Source organism: Mustela erminea, chromosome 2 (genome assembly GCF_009829155.1).
Source record: "Mustela erminea isolate mMusErm1 chromosome 2, mMusErm1.Pri, whole genome shotgun sequence".
NCBI lineage: Eukaryota > Metazoa > Chordata > Mammalia > Carnivora > Mustelidae > Mustela > Mustela erminea.
In genome coordinates this window covers 159,573,082-159,597,940 of record NC_045615.1, presented here as the reverse complement: position 1 = coordinate 159,597,940, position 24,859 = coordinate 159,573,082, and the positions used below count along the sequence as shown (strand labels likewise).

General features: G+C 49.5%; 1 protein-coding gene across 8 annotated transcripts in view; it reads right to left on the bottom strand.

The window, feature by feature from the left end:
- Positions 1 to 24,859, bottom strand: part of SHROOM3 (shroom family member 3) — a 290,162-nt gene that overhangs the window by 21,795 nt on the left and 243,508 nt on the right. For all 8 annotated transcript variants that reach the window (XM_032334624.1, XM_032334631.1, XM_032334628.1 and 5 more), the window contains 2 exons: positions 15,672 to 15,803; positions 6,415 to 9,583 (listed from right to left, as the gene is read on the bottom strand). In XM_032334624.1, coding sequence (XP_032190515.1) covers positions 6,415 to 9,583; positions 15,672 to 15,803 — 3,301 coding nt within the window. The remainder of the gene's footprint in view (positions 1 to 6,414; positions 9,584 to 15,671; positions 15,804 to 24,859) is intronic.

Here is a 24,859-nt window from a genome sequence, read left to right as displayed (position 1 = left end):
AAGTACTGTTAACCCCAGGGCACTGAGGAGGAGACAGGCCCAAAGCCGCCGCCCTTCCCAAGGCCACAAGGGGCAGGCCTAGGGTTTGGGCCTTGGTCTGTCTCACCAGGGGCCTCTCCTCACAAAGACATGTTCTAAGCAGAAGTCTGATGACGGTCACCCCCAGGGTTCAAATGACCCTGCACGCGAAATAGAGCGATGAAAATTGTTTCAAAGGACCATACTTTTGAAACAGCGATAGGGAAACATGGGACATGACAATACAAGGATAGTTTATTGAATTTAGCAAAAATCTCAAATGTTCTCAGTTATAATGAGAGAAGAGATATGAATCTGGATTGTAATCAGGTTTAAGTATTTTCTTTTCAGGGAAAAAAAAAATTTCACCCACAAGTAGGGTAAGGTATCAGTAACTTTGGTAACTTTTCAGGGGTCGTCATTACTTATATTTGTTTTTAATAAGGATGTAGATTGGTTTCCTGAAACGGTGGTAGGTGAGGTATTTTTGGGTTTTTTTTTGGTGAGCTTTTGATAGTACAATATTTGGCCCATGTGAACAGGTCCGGATGAAAACAATGATGTTGCTACTGATAATACATTTTATTTTTTTTAATTAAAAAAAAAATTTTTTTTTTTAAGATTTTGTTTATTTGACAGACAGAGATCACAAGTAGGCAGAGAGGCAGGCAGAGAGAGAGGAGGAAGCAGGCTCCCCGCTGAGCAGAGAGCCCGATGTGGGACTCGATCCCAGGACCCTGGGATCATGACCTGAGCCGAAGGCAGAGGCTTTAACCCACTGAGCCACCCAGGTGCCCCTGATAATATATTTAATTTTTAATTATTTATAAATAACAGAAATTAAATCCATATGATCCCTACACTTAAGTGTGAGCAACTTACTTCACCATTAATCTGTCCAAAGGGCTACTAACTTTCTACCTTTTTTTTTTTTTTTTGGCCCAGTCAGTGGTAAAAGCACTAAAAAGCAAAAAAAAAAAAAAAAAAAGAAAGAAAAAAACCAAAAAACAACCCCCAAAACAAACAAACAACAACAAAACACCGAAGGTGGTAGTAGACCTGCAGGAAAAACACACACATAAATATCGTGGATCGCAGCTATCCGTCACGGCATTTCCGGAGTGCCAGCCACTGCAAGTACCGGAAAATCCCCAAACTAGGTGCGTGGAATTGTATCGGGCACCTAATGATCCCTCTGTGATTCGGTCTACAACAGTGAGGAGAGGGCAGGTAACTGCTGCTCCGTAACCCACCGTTCGAGTCGAGGAACCAGCATTCAAACCAGGATGGCTTCAAGCCCAACATCTTTCCTTGGAATCTTAACAAGTGAATGGAGGCTGGCAGCTTGAATGGTTTGAGAAAAAGAAGTTCCGTGTTTCTCCAATTTGCTCAAATATCACTCTAGGGAATGGGCATTCCTGCTCTCCACGGAACCTTCCGGTCCTTTGAAATCTTTTCCCTGTTCACACCCTCTTGACAAAAACGTGCAATTAACTGAGAATGCTTCTAGATCCCCTTTGAGTTCCTTGCCCACTAACAATTAAGTATATTTTCCCATTTTCTTATTTCCTTTGAATTTCAGTATGAGAATGAGTTTAACTTCTGCCGTCACAGGAGTTGACCCCCAGAATATCAATCTTAAGTTGATACATGGGTGTGCACAGGTCAGACGCACTAATAGGCCATTAAGAGACCTCTCTAAATCTATCGATTACAGTATCATTTGGACAGAAGTCTAATATAGTATAAGCCCAAGGAAATCAATTTGTGCCACATTTACTTGCGCTGATTTGGGCATAAATTCATTGCCAAAGAAGACTTTACACTTCTTACCAATTTATAGAAAATAAAGTACTTACAGCAATGGCGATGGGAGAAATACGAGGGTTAGAGTTATTCCAATAGACACTTGGGTAAATGTCTGTTTGTGTTTGTCAGTTATCTGACTTCTGGTGACTGACTTAAAAATACCCCTGTTCTTAGACTTCATTAGGCATAGCAAACTTAAGACTTTATCATAAACCTGAAGTCTGTCGAATCCCGATGCTTACTCTCGCTTCGGGTTCGGAGTTAGGTATCTTGCTATCTCCGTGGCCAGGGAAATAGGAAGACAGTAGTATTCGCCTACTGTGGCTATCAGTTTCCAAGTATCTGCTAAAATGAATTAGGAATCCATTTGAGAAATCTTAAAATTTTATTTAAATGGGAATGACAGTAATCAAGAAATGTTAAAATGAAATCAATTCATTGGCTTGAAGTTTTCAGATAGATATTTAACTCTGCCACTTCCCATACCCAGTCTTTTTTTATTCAAGGAGGGAGCATGGTGTAGGGACTCGCAGAATCTGGAGTCAGACAGCAGGGGGTCAAAAACCTCGCTCCCACTACATTGGGCAAATTTCTCACCCTTTCTGTGTCTCGGATCCTTCAACTGAAACACAGAGACAACAGTATCTCCTTCAACTGAAACACAGAGACAACAGTATCTCCTTCTTTGCATATATGTGAGGATTATTTTTCTGCTTATAAAACATGAAGAACATGACTGATACATACTTAGTAAACATTTACTATTATTATTAGCTATTTGTAACTTCACATTTCATGGAAAGGTGATTCTGTTTATGCACAGTTTGAATGGCTGCTTCCTGAGGGGTGCTAGAATGATTTCCAAGCAGCGTTCTACAGAATTGGACATACATCCAACACGTGGGATGAACTAAGCAATTTCCTCAGCAATTAAACGACTGGCATACTATCACATGGTGAATATCTTATATATCAGGAACTGAGGGCCCTGTAAATAACAGTGAGAGCTAGGGAAACCTCTGACTCAGCATCTGGAAAAAACAACTCCCAGCCAGGAATCTTCTTTCTCCAAAGCCTTCTTTTTATAGCCTTTGCTGGATTCTAAATTTATGCAATGAAAAGGTGTGAATTTCCATATCCAAAGCAGACATAGTTGGGTATTATCTGGCAGTTGTGCGGGGCCCACCCATTTTAAAAAAACATTAAGTTTTCCGAAGTTTTATAGAAAGCAGAAAGTCGGCAAGCATTTGATGTGTCCTTCAGCTCTATCAATAATATCCATTAGTTCTACAATTACGCTTTTCAAATGAAGAAGAATTAACGGAGAAGTGGTAAGAGGCTGCGTGTTTCAGAGAGGACCATCGGTGGCCAAGGGGAGGCCCAGGCCTGCGGAGGGTCTCAGCAGGTCTCGGGTTCCAAGTAGGGGCAGCCTTCTGTGGTTGTCCAGGGGCAGGAATGATCAGTTTGTATCAACAAGGAGCTGACTTCCATGCTAAACTTGTTTTGGCGGCAGAAACTATCTCATTAATGGACTTCTGAAAAGGAAATGAATCTTTGTCAAAAGCTTATAACATCCTGCTCTAATAGCATCTGGCTGGCAGGAGCGACGGGCATTTGTGCCATGGAATAAGCCAGCCCCAGAACAAGGCTCCATATTTTGCTTTAAACGTAGGCAACTAGTTTCTGCGGAGTTCTCTAAAGCTGGGGTGAGACAAATTCTTATTGACTACCTTCATTAAAGCTTAATAATAATGGTAAAGTCTTGAATTCATGCACATAGAAAAACAATATCCTGAAATAACATCCACAGTAATTGTAGAGCCTAGTTTTATTCTGTTTTATTATTATTTTTAACTAGTTCTACAAATAAGATGGCTGTATGCAGAGGCACGGAGAAGACCTTGTCGTGGCCCAGGTCTCGGGGCACGCAAAGTCTGGTTGCTGGGCGGGAGAATGGGAGAAGGAAACTCGAGAGCCCAGTCCTGGCACAATTACAATCTGGGGGCTGGTCATCTGTTTTCAGAGTTTGGAAAAGCAAACCAGCACAGGTAAAGTATTTCATTTTGAAATATTTTCCCCTTCTGGCTTCAAAGTCCCCAAATTAAGCATTTAGTATCGCACTCTCTTTATTGAAGAGGACGTAAATAAGGTTCTGTATTTCTCTAAAAAAGTTTTTCAAAGGACACATTCAGGGGCGCCTGGGTGGCTCAGTGGGTTAAAGCCTCTGCCTTCGGCTCAGGTCATGATCTCAGGGTCCTGGGATCGAGCCCCACATCGGGCTCTCTGCTCGACGGGGAGCCCGCTTCCCCCTTCTCCTCTGCTTGCTTCTCTGCCTACTTGTGATCTGTCTGTCAAGTAAATTAAAAAAAAATCTTAAAAAAAAAAAAGGGACACATTCAGCTGGGAGTTGGAGGAAGTTCATCATTTCTCTACACCACCTATGTTTTAGGTTTATTTCTTAGTTTACTAGACTTGAGACATATTTGGGAAGATAGTGGAGGAACAGTCCCAGCCATCCAACTAATTCCTGAAGGAAGAATAATGAAATAGAGTAAGAAATAAATAGCAAAAGATGATTTAGTTTTCACCTAAACATTTCTATTTTCTTTAGAGAGCGTGGGAAGAAAAATTGAGAAAATGTTTGGGTTGTTATGCTACTGAAGTGCCATCAAACTAGCTGACATGGGTTTTCGGAATTTTAGGTGGTGGGATGCGGAGCAGAAACTAGCTTTGTGCTTCATTCTCAGGGGAGCAAGATGGTTAATGAAAGCTTATGGAGGGGCGCCTGGGTGGCTCAGTGGGTTAAGCCGCTGCCTTCGGCTCAGGTCATGATCTCAGGGTCCTGGGATCGAGTCCCACATCGGGCTCTCTGCTCAGCAGGGAGCCGGCTTCCCTCTCTCTCTCTCTCTCCCTCTGCCAGCCTCTCTACCTACCTGTGATCTCTCTCTGTCAAATAAATAAATAAAATCTTAAAAAAAAAAAAAAGAAAGAAAGCTTATGGAGGATGGCTTCCATACAGTTTTTTGTGCATTTATACTGGGGAGAAAATATTTCTGGATATTTTGGAACAGAACATATCTAGATGGGTACAGTATTTTGTTTCAGAAGCAGCGCAGCAAAAAAGGTCTCAGGTCGTCATGTCTGAATCTTTCCTTCTTGGAATCTGTTTCTACCAACTAATGCCTCCCACAAACAACCCCCAATCTTTTGTCCACATCCTGCCCATCCTTCACACAGCCTGGTTCAAATACCATCTCCTTCAAGAGAAGCCCTTAGTTCCCCTCAGTTAGAATTAATCCGTCTCCCCTCCCAGAGCGCATTATCTCTCACTGCTCCAAAGCACTCGCTGGTCCTGAGTCATTTATATAGAAGTTCCTCATCTTCCTCCCTCGGTTGTGGACCCCAGAAAGGCGTGGTTCTGTGGTTCCCCCAGCCGTGCAGGACAGGGCTTTTCATACTACACATGCTCTACACATGCTTGCTAAATGACCGACTGCTCTGCTGGGGGACACAGAACGGGAGACGCGACAGTGGAGTGTGGTCCCTGCGCTAGCCTGGATGTGGATTCCTAATACCTTCCGAGGTGGGCAGGGAACCTTACAGCTCCCGTGACCTGCAGTGCACTTGCAGCTGGACAGACTACGAATTAGGGCAATGACTCGAGTCCTGACAGTGCTCAGGTTCTACTGCTAGCTTTGCTGAACTCTCCAGCGGAAAGCACCCCATAACCTTCGAATAGTTCAAAATCTTTATTAGAAAATCCTTTTATGTGGGGCGCCTGGGTGGCTCAGTGGGTTAGAGCATCTGCCTTCGGCTTGGGTCCGTGATCCCAGGGTCCTGGGATCAAGCCCCGCATCGGGCTCTCTGCTCATCGGGGAGCCTGCTTCCTCCTCTCTCTGCCTGCCTCTCTGCCTTCTTGTGATCTCTGTCTGTCAAATAAATAAATAACATCTTTTTTAAAAAAAATCCTTTTATGTGAGAATTTGAGTCTGTGATTCTCCTATCTCACCAAAATGGTTACTCCAAGAATTAAGATGGGAGTCGGGGAGACCTAGGTTTAATGTGGGCAACAGACGACCTGGACTGTGAGGGTTAGTCAGATAACAAACGTGAAGCAGACTGAGCTGCCGGCCAGGGGTTCCATAGCCAGTAAGTATTAGAGCCAATAACTCATGTTTTGCAAATGCAAAAGCTGGGAACAGAGGATGCAAAGCTAAAATCTTAAAAATATTGAGATGCCATGTCTATTCCATGAATGTAAAAAAGCCGAACCAGCAAAAAAGGTAATCCCTAATTTTCCTAACCATGCATTCTTGCACTGAGAGGCGGGTAACTCCCTGATATGAAGTGGACACGCGTACACACACGGGCTTCTATATGTACGTGTGTCTCTATGTAAGATACATGGATCTATACAAGAGATCTTCACGACTCTATGTATGTATGGGTCTGTATCTCCCTAAGGGTATCAGGGCATGGAGAAAGACATCACTCCAAGGAAACAAATGCTACCCTTTTGTCTGTGGCCAGAAGGTTAAAGCGGGGAGAGGTGGGGGGAGCGGGGACCCCCACGGAGGCCGCACGTACCTGGCGCTGGTCCGCGGTGGGAGAGGACCGGGATCTCACGTGGACGGGCACGGCCAGGCTGTCGGAGCGCTCCAGCAGGTCCTCCGCGGACATGGACTTCCCAGCCCGCTTGGCCGCGGCTCCCCACAAAAAGGGCTCCCCAGGGGTCCTGTCCACCCTCTGGGCGCCCTTCGGTCCACAGTGACTGGCTCCGCCGAGCTGCTCCCTCGGGGCTTGGTCCCCGTGTCGCCGTTCCCCCGGGAGGCGGTCCCCAGCGAAGGAGCCGCTGCGGTCTCGGGGGCTCCGCGCGGTGTCCCCCGCGGCCCCGGGCGCCGTGGCCGGCAGGGGGGCGGCCTCCCTGCGGGGCTGCGGCGGGGGCTCCCGCAGCGAGCAGAGGCTGGCGGCCGGGGCGAGGCCGGGCTGCGCGTGGGCGCCCTGGGTGCGCTCCCGCGGCGGCCCCGGCTCCTGGAGGCCGCAGCCCGCGGCGCAGGGGGGCCGCTGGCCGGTCTTGCGCTGCACGTAGTCGGCCAGGGCGCTCTGCTGGAACTGCCGCAGCTCGGGGCCCGACAGGCAGAGCGCGGAGCAGGCCCTGCCGTCGCGCTCGAACACGCGGCGCCGGTCGGCCACGGAGCTCTCGGGGAGGCGCAGCCCCGGCCGCCGAGGGCTCAGCCGCGCCGGCGCCGCCTCCTCCGCGACGCCCACCTCGTTCATCTTCTCGGGCTCCGAGTACGAGCGCTTCTTCTGCTCGGGCGTCAGGCGCCGGCGCGGCCCCCTCCGGGCGGCGGGGGCGGCGGGGCGGGCGGGGTCGCCCTCGGCCGGGGTCACGCTGTGCCGCTCCCGAGGGGTGTGCGGGGAGGCCGCCGCCGCCTCCGGGCTCCGCAGCCCCACGTGCGCCGAGGCGGGCCGCGGGCGCCAGGGTCTCGACGCGGCGGGGGTCCCCAGCTCGAGGTCGCGGCGCCGGAACGAGGTGGCCCCCAGGACCCGGCACTGCGCGTCCTTGATGCTGTTCCGGTAGGCGCGGCTGAAGGGGGCGTCCGGCGCCGGCCACTCGGGGCTGCCGGGCCTCGGCTCGGGCCAGCCGGGCTCCCTCCCCGCCTCGCTGCGAAGCTGACAGGTGCTCTGGCTGCGGGGCAGGGCGGGGTCCCGGCGCGGGGGCTCGCCGCCTGCGGGCCGGGGACCCCGGCCGCCCTCCGCGCCCCTCCGCCGTGGCTGCCCCGAGGCCTCGCCCGGCTTCGGCTCGTGGGGCCTGGAGTGCTGCTCCCCGTTGCCTGTGGGGTCGGCGGAGTCAGACAGACGGACGCGGCCTTTCGTCTCCTCAAAGTGCTGCCCCAGAGTATTCGGAGTCGCGAGCGTCCTGCTGTGGCCATAGCCAGAGCCGCCGGCGCCAGGGACCCTCGGGCCGCCGTGCTCACGCCGCTCGATCTGGGAAACCTTCTCGAGCACCGAGCAGGGGGGTCTCCCGTGCTGAGAGCCCTGCGGGGCGCAGGTGCCGCCGGAGCTGAGCCGCCTGCCCAGACCGCAGGGCTGCAGGTGGGGCGGGGAGGGCGGGTCCTCACAGCTCGGGTCTGCGCCGGGGAAAGAGGCCACCGCACTGGGTCTGGCCTCGGGCCTTGGGTAGGACACCAGCCTGTCCAGGTGGCTCGTGTGCTCAGGAACAGCTCTCCTTCCGGAGTCTTCTGCCTTGCTGTTGACTACAGAGGTAGACCAGCCCTCCAGGTAGCCCTCCCGGGCTCCCCCTCCTAGCTCCAAGCTGCTTTGCCTTCTTAGACTCTCAGGAATGTTCTGGAGAGAGGAAAAGGCTGACTGGGTCCTGCCAAAGCTGCTGGACGGGCTCGGGCCGAGGCTGTCCCTCTCCAGCCCCCGCGGCAGGCTGGCGCTGTGGTCTTCATGGAGATCAGCCTCCCAGGGCTCTGGGGGCCGGGCAGGTCTCTGGTCTTCACCCACGTGCCAGGCCTGAGGGCATCTGAGGCCGTGGAAATTAGAAGACGGTTTGCTGCTGTGAGCGCTCCTTCTCTCGCCGGGATGCGGGCTGTCGCCTCCAAGAGGAGTGACCGGCCTCTCCGGGGTGACCTCCTCCTCGTTTTCAGGTACCGAAGGGAAGTGTGCTTTGTAGGGGACATATTTGGTGGAAGTTTCAGGTTTCCTCTCTACCGGGGGCACGAAATCGTGTTCTAGAGGCTGGTAGAAGGCAAACCCAGGCCTGGTAGACGCGTCGTGGTTCCCGTTCTGGTCGAGGGGGGCCATCCTGTCGCAGGCCCCGGGAGGAGCCGCGCACCCGCTCTCCTTGGCCAGCGCCGGGTAGAGGGAGCCGCCGCCGCTGACCGAGGGCCGCGGCACCTGGGCGAAGTGCGGCTCCGGAGAAGGCACGGGGTAGACGCCGGTGGGCAGCAGAGGCTGGCCGGGCTGCGCCTTCAGGGGGTAACTGTGCTTGGGCTGCGCGGGGGGGCTGCTCTCCGGACTCCGCTCTGGCACGGGACGCAGCTGCTCCTCCAGGAAGGGGGACTTCGGGGGGCCCGCGGGGCTTCCCTGGGGCCGGCAGAACCGCTTCTGATCAAGGCTGGACCAAGAGCTGGGCCGTTCTCGCTGCCGAAAGGCTGCGTAACTGTCGCTGCGAGCCGGGGGCAGGGGTGCGCCCACCTTAGGAGGCAGGTTGGCGGTGGCCGTCTCCGGGGCACTGGGGCACGGCTGGCTCCAGGAAGAGGGGGCCGCTCCCTTGCCCCGGGGAACGTGATGCCATTTATCGCAGCCCCGACCATCTGCAGATGCCCGTGCCTCCCTACCTTGGAGAAGCAGGGCTGAAGAGTTCACCTCGTACTCAGCCGACACCCCCCTCCGGGGGTCGTAGACCGTCTTGACATAGCGAATGTCTGCCTGCCGCATCCCTTCCAGGAGGCCACCGCGAGCAGCAGTGGCGTCCACGGAGCCCGACCGCTCCCGGCCTGGGAGGCCCGCGGGCGGGTACTCCAGGAGGCTCGAACTGGTGGAGAAGGAGCTGTACGCCGAGTCTCTCTTGCTGTGGAGGTGGCCGAGCTGGTCGATGCTGCTGGTGGACTTGGCAGGGGAAAGAAGGTGGCAGGGTGGGTAGCCCCCGCCGGGCTCCAGGCTCTCCATGCTCCCCTGGGAGCTGCAGTGGTCAGGGCTCGGCCTCAGATAAGCATGGTCAAAGTTGGAGAGGTCACTGGTAGAAGAGCTGGAAGAAAGGGACACAAGCAGTCAGCACTGCTGACCTGTTACCATCTGGGAGGCGCACAGGCACAGGACCCAGTTTATAAATGTACTCTTGGGCAAGATGTTTGGGTTTTGGAAGGGTGGGTGAAAAGGGCCATATTTGGGCCTTGCTCGGCCTCCGTGTGTGGTGTCACTTGGAGTAATTGCTCAACACTGTAACCTACGTGCCTCGAATTAATCACCCCGACTTGCAAGGGGCGGGGCGGGGGGCACAGAGGAAGCCGCGTGGCCTTTGGGTACAGGCAACACATTGATGTGATTTGCGACATGCCGCCAGTGACATTCGGTGGAAAGAAGAGAGGAAGCGGCGGAGTGGGAGAGGCCGCCGCTTTGGGTCTCTTGGGTTATTTGTGGTGAGAAGGGGAAGAGCTTGGTAAGAGACCAGGCACGTGAACCGTGCGCACGTGTGCATGTTTTTAGTTAGTATCTTTCCTTTTTATGGAACTGAAGGGCTATAACCTGGCAATCTTCCTGGAATCTCAACTACTAGAGACAATTTGTTTACAGTGAGAAAGCTAAACACAAAGCTGAATGAGAGAAATTCAGAGAAATGACAAGGTCCGAGAAGGCTGACAGGAGGGGGAAGCTTTATAAGAAAGTCTTAATTATAGGACTCCCGTCACCTTTGGATGACTTCCCAAAGCCTGAGCAAAGCCTCCTTCAACCACTTTGACAAATAAATAAATAAAATCTTAAAAAAAAAAAAAAAAAAAGACACCCAGGTGGCTCAGTGGGTTAAAGCCTCTGCCTTCGGCTCAGGTCATGATTCCAGGGTCCTGGGGTCCATCCCCACATCGGGCTCGCTGCTCAGCGGGGAGTCTGCTTCCTCCTCCTCTCTCCCTCTCTCTCTCTCTCTCTCTCTCTCTCTCTCTGCCTACTTGTGATCTCTGTCAAATAAATAAATCTTAAAAAAAAAAAAAAAACACTTAGAAAGGTAAGACCTTCTCCTTTACACAGTCCTCTATGTGATTTTCAGAGCCTGCTAGGGGAAGGGGAATGACTGTCTTGACACGGCATACCCCAGAGAGTTGCCTCAAAACAAAATTACTTATAATTACCTTCAATTACAAACGTTAAAACATATTTCACCCAGCATGTGGGGTGAGTGAGGGCATATAGAAAGGAACAAGTGGTTCAAAATCAAACAATCTCAAAACTGTTCAAAGGTTTGTGACTCAGCATTCTCTACAAAAGGGTAAACACTAAAACTTTTTGCTAAGTTTTTGTATTTTTATTTTTTAAAGGAGTATTTTATTTTATTTTAAATATATATATGTTTAATTTATTTGACAGAGATCACAAGTAGGCAGAGAGGCAGGCAGGGAGAGAGGAGGAAGCAGGCTCCCGACTGAGCAGAGAGCCCGATGCGGGGCTCAATCCCAGGACCCTGGGATCATGACCTGAGCCAACGGCAGAGGCTTATTAACCCACTGAGCCACCCAAGTTTTCGTATTTTAAATGAAAACGCATTTAGACACTATTAAAACTCACATGGCTGTTATTATATTTCTAGACCTTATTTCAGTTTATATGGTACCTTATTGTCTCAGTATAGGATAATGATTTATGGTTGGCGTAAATCCAGGGTCTATGACAGGAGACTGGAAGGACCATAGTCTACCTCAAAACTGGCACCGGAATTCAAGGAAGCCTACATTGTCAGCAACTCACCTCAAGAATGTAATTCTTCTTTTTTTAGACAATGTCTATTTACTGAATGGCGCATCCTGCTTAGGGAGGGACGGGTATAAATTCAAAGGAGAAAGGAAGGAGCAGCCAGATTGGACACAGCAGTCCTGGCACTCAGTGGTGTGGCATGTGTCACTGCCAGATTCTACCCCTCCCCCGCCCTTCCCAGTCCCCCTTCAAACAAAGAGACTGTGTTAAAAACGCCCATGACAGCTCAGTGAGGATAATCTCGTACGACCCACTTACACTTCTTATTATCTCCTCTACCAGGAGATGCAGATGCTTCCAGTGGAAATGGAAGCCGCGTATCCCATCATGGCTGTTCTGCTCGCCAGTTCCATGCCGGCGGTAGGCACTCCTTAACCCCCTCCCAACGGCTGAGAATTTGAGCAGAATCGTTCACTGGAAAGGATAAGTCAAATCTACTTAGGGACAGAAAAAGTCAAAGCAAATAGACAGAGTAACTGAAACCCACTACTGAGTGGGAAGAAGTGTTATCACTAACATCCCCAAAGGTAGATGATTCTAGAAATACGAACTCACTGGTGTAACGTCTTTGGGCAGAACAAGGGTTCCGCAGGATCCATCCTGTGGCTAAAGGAAAACTAACCCACCGACCTTCAGTGGAACGTACCATGGGAGGATGGTACTCGGTGTTGGCGGGGGGGGCTCTGTCCCCTGGGATCCCCGCTCCTGACCTGAGTGAGGAGTAGGACTGAGCGGGGTGCTGACATCTCCCTCCGCAGACTTCTTGCACCACTTCCTGGAAGTCGCCATTTTGATTATCTTTGCTGCTCCTGCTTCCAAGATGGCACTTGGAATGAGTGAGGAAGAAGAACTTGGCATGTGGTCTTCGGTCCCTGCGACGATCCCAGCCCACACAGAGATGGCCTTACTATCAAGGAAAGTGTGACGGGCTCCTGATCGTGGTCTGGCCAGCTCCCAGCCTCACTTCTCCTGGTCTCCTCTAGCTCACTGCCCTCCAGTGTAAGGGCCTCCTTCCTGTGACAAACCCATGAAAGATTTTCCAGTGTCTCAGGGCCTTTGCACGTACTGTTGCCACCACACGGTATGCTCTTTACCCAGCTCACTTCTACTTTGCTCAAGTCTCTCCTTGAGAGAAGACTTCCTGGAATGAAGGAGCTTCTAAAGAGCCCCCCACCATGCTTGCCCCTGTTACTCTGCTGCTTGCCTCCACAGCACTCACCACCACTGCCATCACCCGCCGTCCCTTTCATTATATGAGAGACTTCAGTTGTGTCTGTAACGCTTAAGAGCTGAAGCAAATACAAGCTGTTGCTTCTTGGTCAATCCACGAATTCTTTATAATATTACTTATAGTTCTTGTAATATTACTCTTTCTTTTGTGTGTTTATGTGTATTTTCTAAATACTTAAAACTCAGCAAAGAGCACAAAACAAGTGTATGAAAACATTTTCTAAAGTGCACTCCTAGAACGTGAATTCCTGAGATGATCTGGTGTTTGGAAAATGCCGGGCTAAATGAATTAATTCTATTTGCTATAAGACTTCTGAGTCTTTAATAAAGTATTGTTCATGTGATGTTCCAAAAGGAAAATAGTGTTTTCTAAGTTAATTTGGTCCCAGGAACTTTTCTCCAAGAAGCATCTAGTGGATGATTAATGTGTGGAACAGACCGTGGTCAGCAAATATTACAGGGTGGGGGCTTTTTATGTCTTGTTCAGTATTATACCCCCAGGAGCCAGAAATCACCCGAGAGGTAGTACTGAGTCTTCAGCATTTTGATACTGTTATTTCAGCCTCCCTGGAGGGGCCTGGATTACTTAGCTTTTCCAGATTTCATCTGAAGGACTTTAACAGCGAGGACCACTGTGTGAGAGTTCTGCAGGACGGCGGACAGACCGTGAGCCAGGTCTGACAGCAAGCCGCTGAAATACAGGTTCAGTGAAATCCAGACCTAAACCAGCTTGCAGGCGGTTAAAATCCCTTGTCTGGTGCTTCCCTCTCCCCTAAGCTCCCTGACGCTCCTGCTTCTCAATGAGAAACAGATCTGTAAGCTCGGAGCGGAGACGGGGCTTCTAGAGCTAAAGGACGGCCGTCGGACAGATGCCACCCAGCTGGTTTGGCACACCAGACCACTGGATGTCACTGTACTCCTTGGAAAGGCGCCTGGAGTGCATCTCCACCGACAGCCGCCAATGCCAGGCCCTCTGAGCAGAGCACAGATTGGGGTGAGGTGTCTGCCAGCACCGCACGCCAGAGCTGTGGCCCGAACAGACTGCAGCGTGACCTGTGCTGCAGAAGAGAATCCCCAGGTCTGTAGCGCGGTGGGTAATGCGAGCTCACCTCTGTCCTCGTGCCCCACACTCCTTTGTGCAGACGGTCAGGGGATCTGTCCTGAAGCTTGCATTAGAAGGCACAGTGATAGACCCTGCTGCCTAAACCCCGCAGAGGTTGGGACGGGGAGGAGGACACGGGAGGTGCAGACACGCAGCCTTCAGAGCCCCACACTTCCGGGGCCCAACTCTCTTGGAGCTCACACCGTAGGCAGCTTTTCTGAGCACCGACTGCAGTCGTCCTAACTCTGCCCGTGTGTTTCGGGTTACGGTATGGCCAGATTTGGGGCCTCCCGGGAAGGCGAGGCGTTGGGAGGGTCTACAGGGTCCCACTCTTTAGGTCTGCGAATACACAATGGCATTTTCTGGGCATGCTGGTTTATTCCGTTAACCTTGGAATTTACTTTCAGGTTTCACCGTGCCTCTGTAAGTCTTCAGCCTGATTACTGTAATTGTGGGAATCACTGAGTGCTTATCATGTTCCAGGAACCGCACCGAACGTGTTACGTGTTTTGCTTAATCCTCACTACGACCCAATGGGATACATTCTGTTAATTTCATCCTACAGGCAAGAGAAACTAGATCAAGAGGAGAAATGACTTGATCAAGCTCAGCTAGCAGGTGGTGCAGTTGGGATCCAAGCCCAGGCGCCTTCTCACTGGGCTTTCTTCCCTTCGCACCATGAGTCCCTCTACATCTCGCCTTCCCAAGGCCCAGAGAGCAACAGCGCTGTGCCTGGGTGCAGGGGTGCCCAGCTGGGGGGTGCTGTTCTCTGAGAATACATCCTTTCAGGGTTCTTGGAAGGGATACGGGCAAGGGAGAGGGGTGTCTGGAACACGGAGGGTCACCAGGAAATTCTTGGCAGTGGCCTGAAGCCCATCCCGATGTGTCGGGAGCCACGTCCATCAGAGACAAGTCTAGGAATTGGCCCTTGATTTGACCGGACGTGAGTGTTCAGGGTTCTGAATCCTGGCCTCGCCAGATGTGGAGGCACCATCTGTTAGTTAAGTAATCCCAGAAGTCCTGCCCCTCCCCCACCTGACCCATCAGCACTTGCTTCTCATTTGCATGCAGGACCCACAACCCTTGGCCCTGCACTCTCTGCCATCACCTTTCTATAAGGACTTCCAAAAAACCCGAAGCGACACAGTCTAACTGCCTCACATCAGAAAGTGGATTCTAACTCGCATAGATTCTGAATTTGTAGTAAACTTAGGGGGTCCTGACTGAGTACTTTCATATGTCTGGAGGCCAAGTTTGGCTTCCATCTCCCTAGTGCCACTCAGCGCTGTCAGGTCTGATTATGACTGTCAGTCCCTTTTCCCAGGACACTGGCGGCGGCCTTGCCTTTTTCTGACTGAACCTTGACTGCTGAAATGGTTAGGGAAACAGAGGAAGTATAACTAGTAGTTATATGCCATGGCTCTGACCCCTGACTTGGACCTGAGTCTCGACTCAGGTCCTGATCGGTTGTGTGACCTTGGACAAATTAGTCTCTCCGAGCCTCGATTTCCTGTTCTGTACAATGGGGTTAACACGACGGGGTCTGTTTTACAGGTGTCGATGGAGGCGTGTCCTGCCACATGACAATGTGCACAGTGAGAAGGCCCACATGTGTGAATCTGGGGTTGGAGCTAAGTTGGGGGACCGGGCTAGCAGAAGGGTAAAAGCGAGGGGCAAGTTCAAATACGCAAATAAGATCATCCGATAAAAAGCAGATACACAGCTGGCCCAGAAGGACAGTAAGCCCCGAGGGGAAAAACTTGTCAGCTTTTCTAGCAGTGTTCCCATGTGTAATTGAGAAACGTCTGAGAATGGGCAGACCCTGAACTTGACTCAGACAAGAGTCTGTGTCGGTCTAGCGCAGGATATGAAGCTACTGGTACAGTAGGAGTTTTAAGAGGATGAGGAAGGAGGCGGGTAGAGAGGCTTAGGACTCGAGGTGAGTGTAAGAAAACATTCTTGAAACAGAAGAAAGTGTCCTTTTTTGGGAACAAGACCTCAGAAAGAAGAAAAGCCCCAAGTCCCAGCTGGGGCCACTTACCTGGCATGGTATCTCTGGGGCCAAGGAGTGCCGATCGTGCCCCGAGTTATCTGCATCATGCTGGCATCTGGTTGGTTCTCGCCAAATTTGGTTAAATGCCAAGAGTGAGGTCGGCCTGCAGGGTCACTGCGCCTGCGGAGAAACGGGAAAGGGACCTCTCTCAACATTGGAGCATTCTCAGACAGTTTCTTCACTGACGGGATTTATAGACTTAAAAGCAGAGACGGCTGTATCCTCAGAGATCAAAAATAATTAGATAAATATTGGAAAGCAGATCTTACTGCTTATTTCTTTTACTAACCATTGCTATTCTCTGCTTTATTAATATTTTTATTTTCATTTTGACATCATTTCAGACTTCCCTAAAAATGTTGCAAACTTAGTATAAATTCCTACATCAACCCTAGTGCGCTCTTGGTGTGAATGCAAATTGGTACAGTCACTACAGAAACCGTATGAAAGTTCCTTTAAAAAATTAAAAATAGAACTACCACATGATCCAGCAACCCCACTACTGGGTATATATCCAAAGAAACTGAATCGGGCTCTGGTAGATATATCTGCTCTCCCATATTCACTGCAGCCTTACTCACAAGAGCCAAGATCTGGAAAGAACCTAAATGTCTATCAACTGATGAATGGACAAAGAAGATGTGGTGTGCGCACGCGCGCACACACACACACTCACACACACACACAGGACTATTATTCAGCCACGACAAAAAAGGAGATCCTGCCATTTGCAACCACTTGGAGATGGACTCTGAGGGTATAATGCTAAGTGACTTAGGCAGACAGGGAAAGATAAATATCCTATGATCTCACTTCTGTGTAGGATCTAAAATAAAGAAGACAAACTCAGAATGACAGACTATGGTGTTGGTGAAGAGGGGCTGGGCAGTGGGAGATTTGGTCAAAGACTCCAAACTTCAAGTTACAAGATTTATAAGACGGGGGTCCCATGGACAGCATGGGATTACGACTAATGATACTGGGTCATACGCCGGAGTGTGGCAAAGAGAGTAGATCTCACATGTTCTTGCCACAAAAAAGAATAACCATGTGACAGGAGGGCGTGGTCGCTCATACTTTGGAGGGAATCATTCTGCCGGTTATAAATGTAACAGATCTACATATTGTACAGCTTAAACTTACACATCGTCCTTTCACAATCAGATCCCAGTAAAACTGGGGGAAAGTCCCACCTATCCTTCACCTAGATTCCTTACAGGGTGACATTTTATGCCGCAGTTGCCTCTGTTTATCTATATATAAAAATGGGAACAGTAATTCCTTCCCACCTCCCAAGAGACTGGGTGTGGATATACATAGAAAAAGCTTTCTGGGGATTTTGAAGTCCTCTGTCATATCCCGATGCTGGGTAAATTAACATTCTTTTAATTTCTTGGTAAGAACTACAGAAAAATGAGCAGCTACCTCAGTGTTAACACTGCTCTCAGTGAGGCGGTATAAACAGCAACATGCTTTTGAAAATCGTTTTTCATTTTGCAAGTCAGTGACTTCAACTTTTAAATATCCTGCCCTTTTAACACAAAGCGTTGACAAAGCCAAAGGGGAAAAGTGGGTGTCCTCCAACGGCCCTGCTGAAGAATAAATTTGGTGAGAAGGATTCCACTACTATAGAAGGTCTGAGTCTGGAGAGAGTGACTGTGCCTTATTTCTGGCAAAAAAAAGTGAGGTGAGCTATTAGGAATTTCATGCTGAAAACTTCTGAACTCTAAGACCAGGGGAAATCTCTATAGTTTATTAACACATGTATGGGATTAACACTTTGATACACCGATGGTAAAGCTGTAAGTACACCCACCGATTTCTTTTCCATGAAAAAAATTTATTAGCTTATGTTACATAAATTTCCCTGATAGCAGTAAAATTTCAAGTGTTGAGTATTTCAGAATAATACTAGCCCATGTGTCAGACATGGGTTCTCACCCTGACTTTACTAACTTGCTCTATGACCCTGTGTAAGTTACTTCTCCTCCCTAAGGCTTTATCTTTGTAAAAGATAAACACATTAATCAAAGAGGTTGTATTAACCTCATTTTAATCTGAAGCAACTTTAAAAATCTGTAAGAGAGTATGGAAGACTTGCCAGAGAGAGAATCATTTCCCCAAATATGTGTGTTTTTTCTGAAGAGAAGCTGGGGTGATGGGAAAATGATCTGTGTAAAGCAAGGGATCATACGGACTCACAAGATTTTTAACTGTCAGTAACTGCTTCTTGAAATGAAGGAAGCTGTAGTCAGAGACTAATGTCTGTGTTGCTAGAGGCCAAGAAAAATGAGAAAAACTGAAATATCTCTTTATAAAATGCTAGGGATACAGAGAGCCAAAATGTGGCTAAAGTTTATCAGCTCTGCTCTCAGACAAACCTGGATTCGATTCCTGATACCTAAAATCCAAAAGCTAAAAACCAGCAGTAAGTTTCTTAACCATTCTGAGCTTCCTCATCTGAAAAAGGCAGATTATCACAGAACCTATTTGTAGGGTTTTTGTAGGATTAAAAATGAGCTAATATACCCAGCCCATAGTAGAGCTCAATAAATGTTAAGTATGATTCTCATCAGTCATTCATTATTAAGGAATTGGTGAAGCCTAGAGGGTAGGGAGGCAAGCCCGCCAGAGAGTTCTACCATGCGGGACAGGAAAGGGGAGAGAAGCTGGGAGTGGGCGGCACAGGTGAGCAGAACGGACAGCAACTATGGATGACAACGAGTCACCTACCTCTGAGCTCCCCGGTCAAGTTCTGAGAGCAGATAATTGGGGTTACTGTGGGGCTACTGTGCTCACAGCATGAAGGACCCTGGTCACATTGGTAAGGCCAGGACCTGCCAGGGCAGTGGCTATGACCTCTAGTCAGAGAGGTAAACACGGGCCAAGATGGACTAGACCTTGCCCACCTGGAACCTAGGAAAGAAAGAAAGTAGTAGCACAGCCTTGGGCTAAAGAGATGAAATAGAGTGTAAACACAGGAGACCAAGAGTGAAAGGCAGAATATTACGATTTGTCTGGCTCCTTGTCCCCCTACTTCTCTAATCCCCATAACATGCCCCAAGTAACCCATGCCTCTGGGTTCGGTATTGGCCCAAAGCTGAACCTGTCCTCTTCTCAGAAAGGCCACCAGGGAGCCCCTGGTTAATGGCTCAGTGTCCACCGCTTGGCATTCTTGCCTCTAGCCTCGCTCTGACCTTCGACACGCAGCCTCCCAGAAACTAGGTTCCTCAGCTAATTCCTTGAAGCCAGGCCACCTCCCTTGAAGCCAGTTCCTCACTGACTTAGATTCCTACTTTATCTTCCGGTTCCGTCTCGGGATTAGATATTCTTTCTGGTGCCCCAAGCCCCTCAGAGGCTGGCACAAATCACACAGCTCTAAATCCCATGGCCAGGATTCAAACCCAGTCAGATACTCAGGAGACGCTGCTGAATAACCAGACAGAACTTCGTGAAAACATATAAAGTTGCTTTTGCGTGAGGCATCTAGAGACACTTCATATGGGTCCAAATGATCCAAATGGGTCCAAAATGCATAAGAAGAAAAAAACAACTGTCATCTTCCTATGACAGAACACCTTGTGTTCTGGTTACCTCAGTGGCAGGACCCCTCTCAGAGTAAGATGCCCGCTAGCCCTCTGACTAGGGATGGGCTGTGAGAAGCCAGTGGGTGTACTTGAAAAGTGAACTTGGCCTGAGTGTGGTGATGCTGGGAATAGGCTCTCCGGCAGCTTCGTCCGCCAGCTCTCTCTGACCGTGCCTGCCTACAAAGGCTGGCTGCTGACAAGTCTTTCCTACCTAAGAGGAATGGACAGACCCCAGTAAAGTCCACAGACGCCACAGAAGATCCCTATTCTGGTCAAGGAGATGAGATGTGAGCTACTGTTTACTGATCATCTCAGGGTTCCAGAGAAGCTCTAGTCAGAAACCTCCCGGGAAAGAGGAGGGGAGGTGTCCAGAAGCACAGTACAGCTGCCCAGCCTGCATGCGTCAGTTGGTACACCACTCCAGGAAGGATCGGACACCTTGCAGAAGCTGTGAATCAGACTCCCAGGTGTCCAAGAGGCTCTGCATAGAGCAACAAAGACATGTGGAGCTGTTTGAAGTGAAGAAAATTATTCTTTGTGCTTTGAACACAATAGCGAAGCTTTTTAAAAAATTGTCATCTATCCAGACGCCTCCATGGTTTCTTTACCATTCACTCAGGGGACATCCATCTCCCATAGAAAGGGAGACTTTCTATATCCTACTCACTATGCTGGCACTGGGGATACAAAGAACAAGGTGTCACTAGACCCAAATAATTCACAATATCGAGGACAACTGAGTTCACTGTGGTGAGAGTGTTCCATAACAGAGACCTGTACGAGATGCTTGGTGAACACAGAGGAGGGACTCACTAAGGGGTAAGGTCAAGAAAGCTGCACTTTTACCTACATCATGAAAGATTTTCCAGATGGAAGAGTATGGGCAAGAGAAGGGAAGGCCATCCAGCCAGAAGACATAGCGTGACAAATGCACGGAAACGTGCAAGCACAACTCAGAGGACCTGGGGAGGAGACGGGTAAGGGAAGAGCGGTAGATAAAGGTGAAGAAATAGGAAGGTAGACCTCATTAGAGACCTCTTTAAAGGGTTTGGACAGTATCCTGTGGATTTGGAAGCCACCAAATAACCTTAGCCAGAGAGGGGCATGCTTAAATATGGGCCTCAGTAAGCTATCGTCAATAACAAGGAGAGTGATTCGAGAGAGATGAGACTGGAGGCTCTTCTGCTGGCCAGGGTAAGAGGTGATGAGAGCCTGGCACTCGGGCGGTGGGCAGTGAGCCTAAAGGGAATGTCCAGCCAGCAAGTATGTGAACGTAGGTGGTACAGAAGACAGGAGAGCCGAGGCCAGCGTGGTGACGGAAGCGACTTTCCCAGAGAACCACTGGATGGAGGGTGGGGACGGAGAGAGGCAGCGGGGAACCAGTGGGAAGGTAGGCGGCCTTCTCGGGGTCATGCAGACGTGAGGAGGCGCGGGTCTTCGATGGAAGGACATGGCGGGCAGGAGCGTCTAAGGACGGAAGTCTGGGCTGCACTTAGAAGTCAGGAGTCCAAGACACTTGGCCTTGGAGGAAAGGCAAGCTGCTGGGGGAGAACGTGTAGGGAGACAGGGAGTGGTTAAGGACGGACCTTTGAGAACCAGTACGATGTAGGGGAGAGGAAGCCAAGAGAGAAGCCCAAGAAAAAGCTTCCAGAAAAGTTGGGAGAAAAACTGGGAGAGTGCAGGATCTTCACAGGTTCCTCATGGAGACAATAAGAAGGAGGAATTGTCAACCGCCCCAGCTGTTCCGGAGAAGGCAGTTTGGTGAGGGCGATGCACGACGCGCAGTGGATTTGACGCGAGTAAGTCTTTGCTGGGGAACTGCAGGGGGCAGACGCCGGACCGGGAGTAAGAGGACGAGGAAGAGAAAACAAAGAGCGCGGGCCGGTAATTCCTTCATACACTGGGCCCTAACGGGGAGAGAGAGAGGGTGGTGGCTGAAAGTCTAGAGATCAGGGCAGGAAAGGTTTTGTTCCTGATGTTTTGTTTTAAAACAAGGAGAAGCACGAGCAAGTGTACGTGAGACCAGGAGCTCCAGGACACAGGACAAAGGGGATGACAGTCCTCAAGACTCACAAGGAAGCAGGAACGGATGGCAGTCCAGAGCGACGTGGGGGCAGAACCTTATGTATGTGGGAGTAGAGCCAGAGCCACTGAAATAAGACAGGAGGAGGGAAGATGTGACGCTCTGATGTATGGAAGGGAGCGCGGTGGGAGGAAGACCGGAGAGACGTCAGACCCAGTGTCCTCTACCTCGTGATGGTGTCAAAGGGGGGGAAGTGACGGGCTGGTGTGGCGGGTCGGGGCTCAAGGAGCACAACAGTGAGGACTAGAAGATACGAGAGATTTCCAAGAATTAATGACTAAGACAGGAGCTGACCTCCAGGTAGGCAGACCAAATGAAGTCATCCCTACAGTAAATAATAAGTCACAAACAAATAATTCCTACAGTAAAGATAAAATAAGTGTCCGAGACTTGAAATGCCAAAACAGGAAACCCAACTTGGGGAGCTTCTTCCTCTAGAACTTGGGAGAGTTCTCGAGAACTCCAGAGTTGTTGAGAACCTGTCCTGGGGTGGGGTGTCGATTTCTCAAGACTAAAATATTAAGAACAGAGAGATCTTGAAACAATCAAAAGGTCCAAAAAGACAAATCAAACACATATGTTGGGAGAAGGCTTCAGAGATACGTCTTGTCTTTATAAGATTCTTGCGCACGGACAGTTAAGTGATGAAATGAGGGAAAAGAACAACGAAAAAGAAGACCGAAATGTCGCCCGCCAACTCTCCCACCTCGCGGGCGGAGACACACCTCCGCGCACCCTGAAGAAAGAACGGTTTGGCGACATCTAGGAAAAAATTTTAAGTAACATATCTATCAAAAGATGGAAAAACAAGCTCAATGCTCATCAGTAGCAGACTTGTTAAATCACTTGTAGAACCACCGCAGAAGAGAACTCTCCTGTGGCCATTAGAAGAATGGGAGTAGCGCTGTACCTGCCGGCGCGGGAAGATCTCCGAATGGCGTGGTTAGATGATGAACAGACGTAACCCCTTATACGCTCATTAGTGTAAAGAACATTCTGGAGTGACGCTGGGGAAACTAGAAACAGTGACTGCCTCTGCGGAGGAAAACTTATTTTTTGCTGCACTTCCTTCGGTAAGTTTTGAATTGTGTACCATGCCCAAGTATTACCTATTAAAAAGCACGGTATTTCAAAAATAGCCTCTCGTTTTAAAAATACATCACACTGTATCTTGAGATGACCAAAAAAGTCAGACAGCTGTTGGCCGACTTTTTCAACGATGCCAATAATTTAGTAAACATTCCTGAAGAGCACAGCATGCTTTCATATTTTGGGATCAGTTTGATCTGTAAGAAGATAAGGACATACTTTCCTAAAGGGCATTACATCATGAGCATATCAAAAAGGGTCAGGAGACGATTTAATTTTAAAATCTGAGCAAACCGAGTTTTGCATGTGGGCGTAACTCAAACAATGCCCTTCTGTTGCATTCCTGACCACAAACAAGGAAGCGCAACTGCGTGGGCTGGGCCGGCCGATGGAACTGGAACTCGCAAGTGACATGATGTCCTTCTCAGATGACTGTGCCCTGACACTGATTCAGGAATGCCGAGCTTCTTTCTGAAAAGTCTACGAGCCAGCGCAGGCCACGCAAGCTCTAGCCACTGTCACCTGCTGTGTGCCTTCGACCTTGACAAACTCTAGCTGGAGTCCCAAGAGGTCACCGATGGCCACAAGGAGTTTATAATCTTGCTGGGGAGCCTCACATGCAAGAAAAACCATTAGAGTCATTATTCACAGATTCAACAAATATTTGAGAGCCTGCAGGCGCTCGGTGACGTTTTCTGACTTAACTCTTTGTACCGTCTTCATGGGACAGGGCAAGTCGTGAGAGAATGAAGTAAGTAAGAAAAACTAAGCAACTTGTCCACAGTCTCAGGGTCGTTGGTGGCAGAGTTGGTATGAAACTCACGCATCTGCCCCCAGGCCTGTGCTCTATCGTCTAAGCAGTGAGCAGCCGAAATAGAGACACGGGATGTTTTCATGCAGTTCTACGGGTCCTGAAGGAAATAAAGCTGAGTCATGTGACTGTCATCGAGGGCGTCTCCTCCTGGGTCAGGGACAGCCTCTCTGAGAGCGACATGGGAGCTGAGCCCTCAACGAGGAGCGTCAGCCGTGCAGGAGCTGGGGCGGAGTGTTTAGCAGGGACAGACGGACGGACAGATGGACGGAGCAAGGAAACACAAGGGCCCTGGGGTGGGAACGAATCTGCGGTTTTCAAGAAGCGCTAGAGAGTGTGACCGGAGCCGTGAGACTGAAGCGCAGATGGCAGAAGTCATCGGATTGTTCATCGGGGTCACGCGGGCTCTGGAGGGATCTGGGCTATGAGCAGCTCGCGTGCTGCCCACCATCAAGAACAGGATCTGAGGGGTGCCTGGGTGGCTTGGTGGGTTGAGCCTCTGCCTTCGGCTCAGGTCATGATCTCAGGGTCCTTGGATCGAGCCCCGCATCAGGCTCTCTGCTCAGCAGGAGTCTGCTTCCCCCTCTCTCTCTCTCTGCCTGCCTCTCTGACTGCTTGTGATCTCTCTCTGTCAAATAATTAAATAAAATCTTAAAAAAAAAAAAAAAAAGATTAGGCTCTGAAGTTGGCCAGAAGGCCTGGAGGTAGCGCGGGGCTTCTGACAATCTTGAAGGATTCGTATGCTCTGGATAAATGGAGGAGGGGACAGCCTTCACTTGGAACATTAAAAATTCTAGAGTTCATTTTCCTGTTGATGCTGTGCCGTGACAAGCTGTTAGGACTGACACTTTGTGTCGACTCTTCTGGGCACACCAACCTTCTAAACCAGTTCTCAACGGGACGTGGGTTGACTATGTAATAATACAAAGTAGACCACCAGCTCTACCAAGTAAAACATCCCGTTTCCTAACCTCCCTACCCCCAACCACCATCTGTTCAGGGCACGACACGCTGTGATAGATGACCAAGTCCAACCCAAGATTCTGGTCTTAAGCATCTACGCCTCCAATCCCCAATATATCAATATATTCTGCAAATTAGGTCTACTGAATTAACGGGTCATGGATGTGGTCAAGGGTCTTCCTGATATACTCACTGAGCACCATGTGCTTGGACCAGGGTAGAGCAGGTTCCCGAAGGTTCTTTTTGCGTGTCACTGCTATTTTCCCCCTATTTTTCCTCATCTATTTTTAAAATCACAAAGTACTTCAAACATACATAAATATATTCAAATTATTATAAAGAACACCCATGTACTCATCACCAAAATTAATCAAATTTTAATATTTTCCCCATATTGATTTCAGGTGTTCTTTTGAATAGGTAATTCACATAATTTAAAAAAAAAAGATCAAAGCCATTGCAAAGTCTTACTCCGCGCTTCCCAGCCTGCACCCCACATTTCTCTTCAGGACCTAGTGTTCTCGTGTTGTACTTTCCTTTAAAGCTGCTTCATATTCCCTGGTGTGCATATATCATATTTATTTAATCAGACCCTTGTTGTAGATACTTTTTGATTGTCAGTCTTTTGCTATTACAAATCATG